The 16,720-nt window shown below is 40.4% G+C and overlaps 1 protein-coding gene across 1 annotated transcript in view; it reads right to left on the minus strand.

The window, feature by feature from the left end:
* Positions 1–16,720, minus strand: part of edem3 (ER degradation enhancer, mannosidase alpha-like 3) — a 76,471-nt gene that overhangs the window by 26,083 nt on the left and 33,668 nt on the right. The window contains exons 3-8 of the mRNA XM_078218312.1: positions 13,720–13,820; positions 11,803–11,842; positions 11,603–11,715; positions 11,273–11,426; positions 9,034–9,168; positions 5,970–6,075 (exon numbers count right to left, since the gene is read on the minus strand). Of these exons, the coding sequence (XP_078074438.1) occupies positions 5,970–6,075; positions 9,034–9,168; positions 11,273–11,426; positions 11,603–11,715; positions 11,803–11,842; positions 13,720–13,820 (649 nt within the window). The remainder of the gene's footprint in view (positions 1–5,969; positions 6,076–9,033; positions 9,169–11,272; positions 11,427–11,602; positions 11,716–11,802; positions 11,843–13,719; positions 13,821–16,720) is intronic.

The raw sequence follows: 16,720 nt of genomic DNA on the forward strand, positions 1-16,720 counted from the left end.
ATTCCCTTGCCATCTGGATCAGTAGCACATCACAACAATTTCTCCAGATGATTTAACATTGAAGCAAGAATACAATTTTCCCCGGAAAAAAATTGAAAGTTCGTGGAAAGATTTTGTTTCAAGTACAAAAATACTAATTAGCTCTTGAAAAATAACAAATGTAATATTCTACTACTACTTAGTTCTCATTAAGAGAAAGATTATAGCTTCCTGCAGACATAAAGATGAAGGAATAATTATTAAGGCTTTACAAGAGTATGATTGAGGGGTAAACTAAGTCCTGCGGAGCAGTGCTTCCCAAAGATTTTCACCAGTGTGACCCTATTATGATGCCTCAGACTCCTTTAGTTCTTGGCTGAGGTAATAGGAGTCCAGTAGGTGGGGAGTTGATGTAATAGTATCCAGAAGGTTCTTACAATGACCATAGATTGTAAGAAATAGGAATAGGAGTAGGCATTCAGCCCTTCAAGCCTGCTCCACCATTTAATAAGATCACAGCTGATCTTCCACTCACTGAATCCACTTCCCTGCTTTCTTTCCCTAACCATTAATTCTTCTACTGAGTAAAAACCTATTGATCTCAGCCCTGAAAATGTTTAAAGACTCAACCTCACAGCTTTCTGAGGTAAAGAATTCCAAAGAATCACCATTCTTTGAGAAGAAATTCTTCCTCCAATCAGTCTAAATGAGCACCCCCCCCCCGCCCCCCCCTTCCCTTTCTGTAACTATGCTCTCTGGTCCTCCACTCTCCAATGAATGAAAATATCCTCCCAACATTTATCTTGTCTGACCCCCTAATAATCTTGTATGTTTCAATCATATCACCTCTCATTTTTCTGAACTCCAAGGAGTACAGACCCAACCTATTTAATCTTTCCTCATATGGCAATCCCTCCATACCCAGGATCATTCTAGCAAATTTCCTCTATTCTGCCTCCAATTATAATATTTTTCCTTAAATAAGAGCGCCAAAATTGTAGACAGTATTCCAAATGTGGCCTCACTAGTACCTTGCACAGTTGCAACAACACCTCTTTACTTGTATACTCCAACCCCCTTGAAATGAAAGTCAGCATTCCATTTGTCTTCCCTATTACCTTCTTCTGCACCTGTATGCTAGCCTTCTGGGTTTCATGAACAAGGGCTCTCAAGTGGCTTTGTGCTACAGCTTTCTGCAGTCTCTCTCCATTTAAATAATAATCTGCCTTCTCATTCTTTCTTCCACAATGAACAATCTCACATTTTCCTTCGTTGAATTTCAATTGCCAATTTTCTGCCCACTCACTTAACCTGCCAATATCTCTCTCTAAACTATTTATATCGTCCTTACAACCTGTCTTGCCTCCCACCTTTGTACCATCTGCAAAAGTGGCCGCAGTACACTCTGTTCCTCTCCCCAAATCATTAATATATATTGCGAGGAACTGCAGTCCCAGCACTGATCCCTGTGGCACTCCACTGTAACTGCCCTCCAACCCGAGAAAGACCCCCATATCACTACTTGCCACTTCTTGAATATAAAAGGAACCTCATTATTAATGTACATGGATCCTGCTTATTAATGCCTCAGGACTCAAATTAAAGTAGAAGGATCCATATCATTGATGCAATAGGTCATTGATTAATGTAAAAGTGTACGGGTTAGTGTGTTTGGATTCTGATTATTGATGTGGTACGACCCTGATTATTGATGTGGTACGACCCTGATTATTGATGTGGTACGACCCTGATTATTGATGTGGTACGACGCTGATTATTGATGTGGTACGACGCTGATTATTGATGTGGTACGACCCTGATTATTGATGTGGTACGACCCTGATTATTGATGTGGTACGACCCTGATTATTGATGTGGTACGACCCTGATTATTGATGTGGTACGACCCTGATTATTGATGCGGTACGACCCTGATTACTGATGCGGTACGACCCTGATTACTGATGCGGTACGACCCTGATTACTGATATGGTACGACCCCGATTATTGATGTGGTACGACCCCGATTATTGATGTGGTACGACCCTGATTATTGATGTGGTACGACCCTGATTATTGATGCGGCACGACCCTGATTATTGATGTGGTACGACGCTGATTATTGATGTGGTACGACCCTGATTACCGATGCGGTACGACCCTGATTACTGATGCGGTACGACCCTGATTACTGATATGGTACGACCCTGATTACTGATATGGTACGACCCTGATTATTGATGTGGTACGACCCTGATTATTGATGTGGTACGACGCTGATTACCGATGCGGTACGACCGATTACTGATGCGGCACGACCCTGATTATTGATGTGGTACGACCCTGATTATTGATGTGGTACGACCCTGATTATTGATGTGGTACGACCCTGATTATTGATGCGGCACGACCCTGATTATTGATGCGGTACGACCCTGATTATTGATGTGGTACGACCCTGATTATTGATGTGGTACGACCCTGATTATTGATGTGGTACGACCCTGATTATTGATGCGGCACGACCCTGATTATTGATGTGGTACGACGCTGATTATTGATGTGGTACGACCCTGATTATTGATGCGGCACGACCCTGATTATTGATGTGGTACGACGCTGATTATTGATGTGGTACGACGCTGATTATTGATGTGGTACGACCCTGATTACTGATGCGGTACGACCCTGATTACTGATATGGTACGACCCTGATTACTGATATGGTACGACCCTGATTATTGATGTGGTACGACCCTGATTATTGATGCGGCACGACGCTGATTATTGATGTGGTACGACGCTGATTACCGATGCGGTACGACCGATTACTGATGCGATACGACCCTGATTACTGATATGGTACGACCCTGATTACCGATGCGGTACGACCCTGATTACTGATGCGGTACGACCCTGATTACTGATGCGGTACGACCCTGATTACTGATGCGGTACGACCCTGATTACTGATGCGGTACGACCCTGATTACTGATGTGGTACGACCCTGATTATTGATGTGGTACGACCCTGATTACTGATGCGGCACGACCCTGATTATCGATGCATTATGATTATTGATGCATTTTGATCCTGATTACTCTTGAAATAGGCTTTCTACAAACAAAACAAACACCCACTTTTGTTAGAAGCTTTTTTTGCAGCAGCAAATGGGTCAAAGGGAGCAATCCATTCGGCTACACCCACCAATAAGACAAAAAGAGAAGTGAAAGGGGATTGCAGCTATCAGAAGTCACTCTGAGCTCCATGGCAACTATTGCTACCTTAGAGTCCGCAACACCGAAACCTTGCCTCGGGGGGTCATGATCCTCCGTTTTGGAAGTTGTGCTGTAAAGTCTTCAGAATCACATTGCACTCTGGTTACCACATTCCAATAAATATATTTGTAAACAAACAGGTCCAATGCCAAATGGAAACAAGGTGGGCCATTAGGAATAATGCAAGCAATTTTAACTTCAGACCAAATCAGCTCTACATTTAAAATTAGATGAATTGTGCAGTAACCCTGAGAGTACCATACAACAATTGGTTGGCAGACAGGAAACAGAGTAGGAATAAACAGGTATTTTTCTGAATGGCAGGCAGTGACTAATGGGTAACACATGGATCGGTACTGGAACTCCAGCTATTCACTATATTCATGGTTTAGATGAGGGAGCTAAATGTAATGTCTCCAAATTTGCAGATGACACAAAGTTGGATGAGACAGTAAGTTGTGTGGAGGATGCAGAAATGCTTCAGTGTGATTTAGACAAGCTGGATGAGTGGACAAATGCATGACAGATGCAGCACAATGTGGATAAAAGAGAGGTTACCCAATTTGGTAGCAAAAGGAGGAAGGCAGATTATTACCTTAATGGCTACAAGTTGAGAGATGGGAATGTGTAAGGAGACCCGAGAGCTCTTGGACACCAGTCACTGAAGGGAAGCAGGCAGATGCAGCAGGTGGTAGAGAAGATAAATAGTATGTTGGCCTTCTTGCTGCAATTATATAGGGCTGGGTGAGATCATACCTGGAATACCGTGTGCAGTTTTGGTCTCCTTATCTGAGAAAAGATGTTCTTGCTATAGAGAGACTGCAGCAAAGGTTTACCAGACTAGTTCCTGGAATGGTAGGACTGACATACGAGAAGAGATTGAGCTGGTTAAGGTTATATTCACGCGAGTTCAGAGGGGGAAATCTCATAAAGACCTATAAAATTCTAATAGGATTAAATAGGGTAGATACAAGGAGGATGTCCCCGATGGTGGAGGGAGTCCAGAACCAGGGGTCACATTCTGAGGACATGAGGTAGACCATTTAGGACTGATATAAGGAGAAACTTCTTCACCAGGAGAGTGGTAAGCCTGTGGAGCTCTCTACCACAAAGTAGTTGAGGTCAAAATATTGTATGTTTTCACAATGGAGTTAGATATAGCTCTTGGGGCAAAAGGGATCAAAGGATACGAGAGGAAGACGGGAACAGGCTATTGAGTTGGATGGTCAGCCATAATCATAATGAATGGTGGAGCAGACTTGAAGGGCTGAATGGCCTACTCTTGCTCCTATTTTCAATGTTTCTATATTTCAGTTTTCATTAATTGAGAATTTATACTCCTTGAGCACATTACACTAGTGCAATGACAATATCTTCTATATGAATGTTATATCTTGGTTTCCTGGATCAGTACTAAGACTGCTCCTCCCCTTACACCTGTAATACATCTGCTCTTCTTCCGCCAAGTTGTGATGCCTCCTATTCTAAAAATAATGCAATGGTGTTTTAAGGCATGTTGTCTCCTCCTCCCACATCAATACTATGGTGACTTCCCCTCCAACTTCATTACTGTGACACTTCTTCCTCCTACATAAATTACATAGTATCCTCTCCTGCACCAATGCTATGATATCACCCTCTCCCTCTGCCCTGTTCTGTTACAGAGCCGAAGTAAATATACATTTCAAATGCAATGCATTCATTCATTAGTACTCTGAATTTAAAAATGTTATTTGTCCATCATGAGCTGCACTACAAAATATTCATTGAAAAGTGGAGAACATATCTTTTGCTCATGTTACTCAGAAAATATGATGAACTATTTCAAAGCTTAAAAAATTGCTATATCCATAGGGCCAAGAATAACACAATAAAGATACAATGGAAAAGACCATAAGACACAGGAGCAGAATTAGGCCATTCGGCCCATCGAGTCTGCTCTGCCATTCAATCATGGCTGATATTTTTCTCATCTCCATTCTCCTGCCTTTTCCCCATAACCCCTGACCCCCTTATTAATCAAGAACCTATCTATATCTGTCTTAAAGACACTCAATGATCTGGCCTCCACAGCCTTCTGCGGCAAAGAGTTCCATAGGTTCACCACTCTCTGGCTGAAGAAATTCCTCCTCATCTCTGTTTTAAAGGATCGTCCCTTTAGCCTGAAGTTGTGCCCTCTGGTTCTAGTTTTTCCTACTAGTGGAAACATTCTCTCCACGTCCACTCTATCCAGGCCTAGCCGTATCCTGTAAGTTTCAATAAGATCCCCCCTCAACCTTCTAAACTCCCAATGAGTACAGACCCAGAGTCCTCAGCTGTTCCTCATATAACAAGCTCTTCATTCCAGGAATCATTCTTGTGAACCTCCTCTGGGCCCTTTCCAAGGCCAGCACATCCTTAGATATGGGACCCAAAACTGCTCACAATACTCCAAATGGGGTCTGACCAGTGCCTTATACAGCCTCAGAAGTACATCCCTGCTCTTCTTTCTAACCCTCTCGACATGAATGCTAACATTGCATTTGCCTTCCTAACTGCCGACTGAACCTGCACTTAAACTTTAAGAGAATCTTGAACAATGACCCCCAAAAGCACAATACAATTAACCACAGTGATAAATCTACCACAGTATTGTATCTCCAGCGCTGTGCACAGTTGAGTTTGAACAGACGGGGGAAATCAGACAGCAGAAGCAAAGGAATCCATCTCACCCCTGCGAACCCAGTCTCCAGTGTGGATATTGATGGTTGTTCCCACCAAGTTGCTGTTGCGCTGTCTCTTTTCCCACAGGAAGTCTAGGGCTTTCCGTGCATGTTTCTGTATAAGAAGAAAGAGCAGCTTGTTAAATAATCAAGTAAAATAGGTTGTATAAGACAGTTAAATACTATCTATCCAATCTGCACCTGATTTGGGGTACCTGTAGTATATTTTCTGTTTCCCAACTCGATCTACAAAAACATACGAATCCATGAATAAATGGAAACTTCACATGTTGAACTCCAGACTCTCTGGACTCAGACATGGTAGAAATAGCTTGTAGATTCCAATATATGTCAAACATGGAGCATATAAGTAATTGAAATATTCCTGATTCATACATTCCCATATTATATGCAGCATCATCAATTCTAAAGTATATGTATCTGTGTACCATTCCCATTGCAAGCATGGTAAGAGCATTAAGCATAATAAATCTACATTTTGTCTTAAATGGGTCAAGATCAATCTTGTTTACTGCCTTCTCAAATTGATATCACATGACCCGAATGTATATTCTGTAACTAAACATGGGTAGTATATAGTCTGCTAGATTTGTCAATTTGAATGCTGCAGGGTTGAGGGGGCTGTGGATATACTTTTCTATTCTTCCTGATGCTTGACTCATTTCAAGGATAGTGACATATTCACAAATGCAGTTCTTCAACCTTATTGTCACTATCTGACTCAAGGACACTTTGAAGTGTGGAGTGAGTTATTGATTTCCCAACCCTTTAAGAATCAAAACGTTTGAAAACACTTCACTCCGGAAAGTGACATTTAGATTTTTGATATTACGTCCTTCAAACGAGAGGCATTACAAGTATATATGGACAAGTGAAAAGCAACGTTCATGTGTATGTGAAATGTATTCACTGCTCTTTCTTGCAATAGATACAAAAGCGACCACTCCACCCTCTCAACCCCACACCCAATTAATTTTTCCTCTCTTGAAGACACTGATTCTTGCTCCTGTGCGACTCCACAGGTGCAAACAGACCTTGGTAACTGGTTGAAAATGTGACTCCACTGGTGTCAGTAACCCCAAACTACCCTACTCAAGTGTGACTCCACAGATGTCGGTATTTCTTTTGATACTTTGTCAATGTGGCTGTTTATCATGTTTAAACCTTTACCAAGGGCATTCGCTCATCAAATAAGAGCCTGCACTTACAGAAACCTTTGATGTCACAAGATGCTTTTCAAGAACGTGGCAATTTGTTTAGAAAGAATCATTACTTTTCTCATTAAGGTAAAAAATCAAATGCTTAAAACCAAGATCAGTCTCCCCAGGTATCTGGACAAATTTTAATAAATTTAAACTATCTTTGATGGACTTGTGCACATTTTTGAAATTTGCAGATGACATAAAACTTGAAAATAGGGTCAAGAGGAAGGTAGGAATAGACTTTAGGAGGACATAGTCAAGCTAGTGAAATAGGAGGACACATGGCAGATGAAATTAATCACAGGCAAGTATGAAGCCATACATGCTGGTAAGTGGAATAAGGAGAAGCAATTAAAACTAAATGGTACAATTAGGCTGTAAAAGCAGAGATTGGGCAGATGTTGGGGCACAAATCTTTGAAGGTGGTAGCACATGTTTAAAAAGCAGTTAATAAAGCATATGGGGTCTTGGGCTTTATAAACAGAGCTACAAGAGTACAAAAGCCAGAAAGTTATACCAAACCTAGAAAAAAACACTAGTTTGGCTTCAGCTGAATATTAAGCCCACTCTGGGCTCCATGCTTAAGGAAGGTCATAAAGGCATTAATAGGGTGCAGCAGAGATTTATTGGAATGGTTCCAGGAAAGAGGTAACATCGATAGACTGGAGAAGCCAGGGTTGATCTCCTTAGGGCACAGGAGGTTCAGAAAAGATATGAAAGAAGTGCTTAAACCCACAAATAGTTTTGTTAGGATACAGAGTGCCTGTTGCCAGCGGCTGAAGTGTCGATTACGAGAGAGCATAGATGCAAGGTGAATGGTAAAAGAATCAGATGTAATGAGGAAAGAACCTTATACGCAACAACTGGTTAGCATTTGAAATCCAATGACTGATAGGGCAGAGTATATAGATTTACAGCACACGTCACAAGGGGAATGGACATCAAAGAGGGAATGGACAAATACTTTGAGAAAGCATTGTAGGGATATGATATGCTTCAGACACCATGCAGTGGGGACTAACTGAATTGCCTTTCAAATGAATCAGAGTCAAATAGTTTCCTTCTGTATTGTAATATTCTATGATTCTTCTATATTTTGAGATTTCTGGCACCTTTATTAAACAGAACAAAGACATTATTAACATTAGAACCTAAACATATGTTTTGAGCATGTACATTTATACAAATCATTTTAGTTTCAATTCTGACCTTTAACCGGTTTACAAATCATTGGTTAGATTAATGTATTGAGTTTTGGGTAACCTACTCAAGTGCTATGGAGAGAGTGCATCATTATGATACCAGACTATTGTTAGTTATGAGGAAAAACTCTTTTTCTGAAGCTAAGAAGGTTAAGATGAGATCTAAACGAGGTTTTCAAAGTGACAAGGAGCTTCAATAAGGTAAATAGGGAGAAAAAAACAATTTCCACTGGTTTAAGTTAGGGAGTACAAATTTCAGACCATTATCAAAGGGCAAACAGCATAACTTGGCTATGTTTTTGTCATTTTCAGATGATTATCATTTGGAATGCTCTGTCAGAAACAATGATATGGACAGGATCGATTGGGATCCATTAATGGCATTAAAGAAAGCGAAATAAATAGTTGAAAAAGACAACATCGAAGAGCTTTGGAAAAATGCAGGAAAAAGTGATTGTGGATAGTCCTTTCACAGAGTTGGCACAGGCATCATGAGCTGAATCATCACCTGTGCTTTGGGATAGTGAAACATTAATAATGGAACAGAGTTTATTTGCATTTGAATTTAGTGCATCCAACTCTAGATTTATTCTATACAGATTCTGAACAGTACTAATTTCTTTCTATCAATGGCATAGTACCACCCACCTCAAAAATTGGATCTCCAGAAAGTCTGCTAAGAGCTGCAAACTCCAGAATAAGAGTCCCTGCGCAGGCTGTACAGGTGTCCGTCTCTGTACCTGTTTTGGCTTCTGGTCGCCTCAACCCATATTTCAGATTGACCTGTATTTCAAAACTTGTTTTTAAAATCAGGTGCAAAAGAAAATAAAAATACAGCACTGTACATAAAGAACCTCCAGAATTGATAATTATTTTACAAATAATTATTCCAATGGGCCAGTCCCATTAGATTCAACACTGATGATAAATTGTTTTTACAGTTCATCATAAAACAATGCATTCTAGTCAAAAACTTGACAGAAGTTATTACATTATATAATAAAAATGAGAGATTGTAATACTCAACTTCAAAATGTATTGAAAAATCCTATGTTAGATATTGTCTATGAGAAAATTAACTTCAAGTGACGATGTTTAGATGCAGCACCAAATTATACCTGCAGGTAGCACTGTGATTGTGTTGCTTACAATGTTATAACAGCCATGTAATGTTAGTTCAAAGAACAGTGGCTGCATACACTCTGTCACTATTATTCTGGGTGCATCCACATACCAACACCATTGAGTAACTTTCCAGTAACCTTAACAAACATGCATTGAAGTGATTCAAAATGGTTTTGATGTTTTTTCAGAAGGAACTCTTCAAATGCAGACTACAAATAAAAATGGCCAGCTGACTATCACATCATTGGTTCCATGGTTTACTGGGTCAGCTGACCCTTACAGCTTGTTAGCATTGGTCACATTACATCTAAAACAAAGTTGTCACCGTTTACATTCTAACAGATTCCCTTTACTTTTTTTCAAAATTATTTAAGACAACCATCCTCTGCTACCAGTGCTTCTTCAGAAGGAATGCTTCAAATGCAGACAATAAAAAATATAACAAAACTTACTCCAACTTATAAATCAAAGAACGGGTTTAATAAAGAAACTTCATTACTCCAAATTTGGGGCCTCACCCTAGGCCACTCCAAGTTCCCCACAATTTTCAACAGGCTCTTATTTATAGTGAGTCAGCTGACCATTACATCATTCTCAAATTGGTTCCATGGTTTACTGGGTCAGTTGACTCTTACAGCTTGTTACCATGGTCACATTACATCCAATACAAAGTTGTCACCGGTTACATTCTAACATTTAAATGTTCTAAAAACAGAAAATTTAAGTACATTTTAATACATGGAGAGATTTTTTTCCAATGCCACCTCAGTGTTAGCAGAATATTTAAGCTCCCTCCGATAATGCAGTGTTATGGCCTAACGTCTCTTGCATGTGCCGTTGACTGCAACACTGCTAGTTTGTGACAAACTGCAGTTCTATTTCCCCAGGACTGGTGTTGAATGAAAAGTCAAGCAGCAGACCCATGCAAAGTGAAGCATTTTTCTCACCAGTGAAAATATTTTTGGAAGCTACAGATAACCTGGAATCCCTGCCCACAGCCTATGCTGGCCCACTATCCACCTCCTCTTCCAATCCCTCTCCTTGAATTTAGGCTGCTTTCAGGACTTCCGTAGTACAGCTTACAAGTCTATTCTAATGGTGAATCGGACCTGCATTGTACACAGTGGCAAAACCACCCTCTTGAAACATTAACAGCAACAGGCAGTATCTCAGCCTCAGCCAGTTGTACAACATTCCTACCTGCAGTCAACTCCAAAGCTTTAAATATTTTTAAGGCAGAGCTAGATAGCCTCTTGATTAACAAGGTTATCAAGTGTAGGCAGGAATGTGGGGTTGAATTTACAATCAGATCTGCCATGATCTTATTGAATAGCATGACAGACTTGAGGGGCTGAGTGGCTTACTCCTACATCGCATATTCATAAGCACCAACACACTTAGGGCTGCATTCACATTTTCTTTTAATTTCAGCTTCCTCGTTGAAGGAAACAATTTTTTTCTGTTAGAAATATCAGAGAGGAATCCTCTCTTTTTTGTTCTCCCTTTCCTGCGTCTCCCCTGAATTGTTGCCGTCATCCCATTCTACCCTTCTGTCCTGTCTCCATTTCTCGGTCCTCACTTCCCCATTATCCTACCCACCACAAATATTCTACCCACATCTGGTCACTATCATCAGAGTCACCCCTCAGCCTTGATCCAACAATCCCCCACCATCTAGTCCTGTTTTAACCGAAAGCTGTGTGCCTTTGGAGGATTACCTACTATTTATATATTGTTACATTACATAAAGTTCATTACTCACCCTGGGGTAGGGGAGTCCGCTGGTAGTGTTGAATGCAGGCAGTAACCTGTACCCAAGTTCCTTTGCCATGTCGAGAAGCTCATCATTATACCACTGCATCTGATCACCTTGGTCTTTCAGTGTCAGAGCCATAGTGTGGCCTCCCAGCAAACCCCTAGTGGATAAAATGTTTACTTGGCTTTTTTTTCATCAATTCAATTCTAGTTTTTGCATTATTATCTAAGGTTTGTTTTACTATTACTTTTACACAATTTGCTTTCATGGTGCTTTCTAAATATGCAGAGTTCTATGAACAAAATAAATTTCAATTATATCTTCCTTAAAACTTACCCAAGCACCCTAATATTGGTCTCAAAGACTGAGACTACAATATCATTATCCAAGTGAACATCATTTATAACCTTTTGCACTGCAACTTCAAATTCTTCTATTTGATTCAGCAGCTACAACACAAAAGCGTATGGTTTAATAATTTCTAACTGTTTGTCCTTCAGTACAGTTGAAATTTGAGCAAAGTAGCTTTCACTTACTGCAAGGGTGTCCAATGTGTCAACTAATGTCAAAGAAAACCTGGAAAAAAAAGTAATTACGGTTGATCCAAGATGGAACAGGACAGTTTTAGATACACACAACTGCATGCACACACGTTGAACCCAATATCGTTCGAACCCATTTTTGTATATTTTAAAAATTCTGTTGGCAGCCTTCCAGTTATATAAAAATCACTAGGAAAATGGTCATACACTGTACCTTTTAATACAGACTAGCAGTGGAACAGATCTACATGCCGACAGGTTTATGTTTTTCATGGCAAAATTCACAGAATTGTGGAATATGATTTCCAAATCTCCAGCAAAATTCAGGTACAAATGGGTAGAGCATGTATGTTCCATCTGGTTGCACCAGACATTGAGCAGCCTTACTTGCGATCCTGAAGAAACCACTGACAAGTGTTTAAAATGGCCCTACGACCAAAGTTCCAGCTTGCTGCAAGGCCATTTAAACGCTTTCTGCCCTCATCCCTACTCTGTCAATCTGAAAGGAACAGCACAAACCTGGATAAATTTACAAAATCTTTCCTCTGTTATTCCAGTGTTAATGTAAGCCTACTGGTGACACTAATAAATAAGCTTAAACTTAAAACTGTCAAATATTTTAGGTCACCAACAATATAAATTAATTACATCTCTTTCATGTCTCAATGGGAATTTTAAGACAATTGTAACTGGGATGATAACTGTTTTCAGATTCTACATGCACAGTCAAATGTGTTACATTTTAATTAAGATCCCATTAATTTTGTGCAAAATGAGCTCGCTAGATGTTATAGTTGAATATTAAAGTGCCTGCTGAAGAAACCATGTTGTACTGGTAGTAGGCTTGGATCCCACTAATAGCCATAGAGTGCTTGTTGCAGTATAAACTACTGCGCGACTCAAGAGTACTCTTTGCATCGTCAGACTCCTGCAGGTCAGTTGGCAAAAGGAGGAATATAAATTGTGCACTAAGGAGCTTCAAATCTGACACCTTCATGTGGAATGCAGTGGTATAGTGGCATTGTCACTGGCCTCGTAATCCAGAGATCCAAGGTAATGCTCTGGGAAACCGGGTTTAAATCCTATGTTGAAATTTGAATGCAATATAAATCTGGAATTAAAAGTCTATAACGATGACCATGAAACTATTGTCAATTGTCATAAAAATCCATCTGGTTCACTAATATCCCTTTAGGGAAGAAAAATCCGCCCTCCATACCTGGTTTGACTTACATGTCCACAGCAATGGGGGAGGCGATGGGCTAGTGGTATTATCACTTGACTATTAACCCAGAAACTCAGTTAATGTTCTGGGGACCTGGGTTCAAATCCCGCCAGGGCAGATGGTGGAATTTGAATTCAATAAAAAATAAATCTGGAATTAGGAAAGCTGATGGCCATGAAACCATTGTCGATTGTCGGAAAAATCCATCTGGATACTAATGTCCTTTAGGGAAGGAAATCTGCCATCCTTACCTAGTCTGGCCTACATGTGATCCAGAGCCACAGCCAATGTGGTTGACTCTCAACTACCCTCCAAAGGCAACTAGGGATGGGCAATAAATGCTGACCAGCCAGCAACACCCATGTCCCATGTATGAATAATAAAAAAAAGTGGTTGATTCTTAAATGTCTGAAATGTCACTCAGTTCAAGGACAATTAGGGATGGGCAATAAATGTTGGCCCAGCCAGCAGTGCCCACATCCCATGAATGAATAAAAAAATCTCAGTGTCAGCAGCTTGACTTCCTGTATTTCCAAAATATCACTCATTAATTACAGCATTCAAAATATATCAACTGTTAAATCCTGCCTTCATCTAAACTTTGGACTTGCATGCCACATTTCCTTCAGTTTATGCAAGATCAGTTGCTGAGATTGGTAGTGAAAATTACTTAACAAAACACTAACTTGCCAAGCGCATCATCCACATCACCACGGCTAGGTTCCAGACCACGCACACGACCACGACATGTCAAAGGCATTAGTTCATCAGCTGGATAAGCATGTTCCTGCATCAATCCAAAAACTGAAGTCAATCTTTTTCATTCTGAAAATTTAACTCAATAGGAAGTAAAAGGTATGCAAGTCAAGACCACCAATATCCTCACCAATAAAGTATAAGGCATGCTGTTCTACTTCTGTTCAAATCATGCAATTTGAATCTGCAACCCATTAAACTTTACAAAGACTGAATAAATACCCCATTCTGTCACATGCTGAGCCTGTACACAAATAGGTCACACACTGAATCTCTCAAAGCATCCATCAACGAAATTCATGCAATACCATAGATCCAACAAGTAAAAGCGAGATTCACTATTTCAAACTTCTTAAAGTATTTAATTGGAGCACTTAGGTCACTTTTTATTTGGAGTTTGCATGTGAACCTGTTATTGCAATTATCTTTTTGTCCAAACTTATGTGACAGCTGTGCGCTGCAGTGAAACAAGTCCAAAACAGCATTGTATCACAAACCTAACAACCCTGACCAAAGAAATAATTACAATTGTTAAAAACAAAATATGTAATCAACTTTATATTTTATTGAAAGTTCTGTATGTGTGTATGGGACAGGATTGTGATGGAGCAAAGTCCTTGCTTTGTAGGGAACCAGTCAAACATTTTGTCGAAATTCACACACGAAGAACAGCTATTTGATGAGGTACTAGAGAGCTACCGAAACTTTGCAGATGCAAACCACTGAGTAGCCAGAACATTCAGAAGGAAAAACATTAAAAGAAAATTGAAGTTTTGCTATATTCTAAAAAGAAAGACATTTTACTAAATAGCCCTATGTTACAAACAGCTAATTTTATGATTCATATGTTTTTGGAGTATAACTTTTAGTTTGAGGATGGAAATTTTAAAAAACCAGTTTGATAAGCTGGTAAACAGACTTAGAAAGTAACTGCAAATTAAATGCAAAAAATTTTTATTTAATATGTTCAGAGGTAAAAGTGTGCCCTCTCTGGACTTCTTCATGGAATTACTGAGTTGGTAGATGCCTCAGCCAATCATTTACGCAAAACAGTGGTTTGATGTTGGAGATAATTAGTTTAAATTTCTCTCTGTAACATCCCAGTTGTGCCATGTTGCGGCGGGAATAGGTCGCAGGGATGTTTTTCTTAGTTTTGGGTTTTATCTGTGTGAAGTATTGCAAGTCTCAGCTTGAGGATTGGGAGTGTTTTAGAAGTCAGCAAAAGGCCAGAGAGTTGATTAAAAAGGGAAAATTAGAACGCGATAAAGCTCTTCAAGAATATAAATGCAAATCATAGAATCCTAGAATCCCTACAGTGCAGAAAGAAGCCATACGGCCCAGAGTCTGCACTGACACCAATCCCACCCAGGTCCTATCCCCATAACCCCACGTATTTACCCTGCTAATCCCCCGACACTAAGGTCGGAATTTTACTGGCATGCCTGCCCCGATTCTGGAGGCGGGCGAGGCTCAGAGAACGGCATTCTCCATTGGCCTCGGGCAGGTTCATACAAACCTCGGGCAGACATGCCGGTAAAAAGGAGAGTAGCTGAAGTAAATATATCTGCCTTAGAGGCAGGGACAGGGAAAGGAAGTCTTAACAATGCACTTAGAAAAGCATAGTATGATCAGACAAAGTTAACATCGTTTTATGGAAGTGAAATGGTGTTTGAAAAATTTATTAGAGCTTTTTGAGGACGTAATTGGTAGGCTAGGTAAAAGGGAACAAATAGATGAAGTATTTTTGCATTTCCAAAACACATTCAGAAGGTAGAAGGCAGAGAGTGGGGATAACGGGGTCTTTTTCAGGATGGCAGCCGGTGACTAGTGGTGTGCCTCAGGGGGCAGTGCTGGGACCACAACTTTTCACAATATACATTAACAATTTGGAGGAAGGAACTGAAGGCACTGTTGCTAAGTTTGCAGATGATACAAAGATATATAGAGTGACAGGTAATATTGAGGAAGCAGGGGGGCTGCAGAAGGACTTGGACAGGTTAGGAGAGTGGGCAAAGAAGTGGCAGATGGAATACAATCTGGAAAAGTATGAGGTTATGCACTTTGGAAGGAAGAATGGAGGCATAGACATTTTCTAAATGGGAAAATGCTTAGGAAATCAGAAACACAAAGGGACTTGGGGGGTCTTTTTTCAAGATTCTTTTAAGGTTAACGTGCAGGTTCAGTCAGCGGTTAGGAAGGCAAATGCAATGTTGGCATTCATGTCGAGAGGACTAGAATACAAGAGCAGGGATGTACTTCTGAGGCTGTATAAGGCTCTGGTCAGACCCCATTTGGAGTATTGTGAGCAGTTTCGGGCCCCGTGTCTAAGAAAGGATGTGCTGGCCTTGGAAAGGGTCCAGAGGAGGTTCACAAGAATGATCCCTGGAATGAAGAGCTTGTCGTATGAGGAATGGTTGAGGACTCTGGGTCTGTACTCGTTGGAGTTTAGAAGGATGAGGGGGATCTTATTGAAAAACTTACAGGATACTGCGAGGCCTGGATAGAATGGACGTGGAGAGGATGTTTCCACTCGTAGGAAAAACTAGAACCAGGGGGCACAACCTCAGGCTAAAAGGACGATCCTTTAAAACAGAGATGAGGAGGAATTTCTTCAGCCAGAGAGTGATGAATCTGTGGAACTCTTTGCTGCAGAAGGCTGTGGAGGCCAGATCATTGAGTGTCTTTAAGACAGAGATAGATAGGTTCTTGATTAATAAGGGGATCAGGAGTTATGGGGAAAAGGCAGGAGAATGAAGATGAGAAAAATATCAACCATGATTGAATGGCGGAGCAGACTCGATGGGCCGAGTGGGCTAATTCTGCTCCTATGTCTTATGGTCTTATACAACAGTGTTGCACCAAAGGTTAATATGCAAGATAAGGACACATGGAATTGGGTGTAATACATCAAAGAAACACAAAGTTAGTATG

This window comes from Mustelus asterias, chromosome 8 (assembly GCF_964213995.1).
Source record: "Mustelus asterias chromosome 8, sMusAst1.hap1.1, whole genome shotgun sequence".
Classification (NCBI taxonomy): Eukaryota; Metazoa; Chordata; class Chondrichthyes; order Carcharhiniformes; family Triakidae; genus Mustelus; species Mustelus asterias.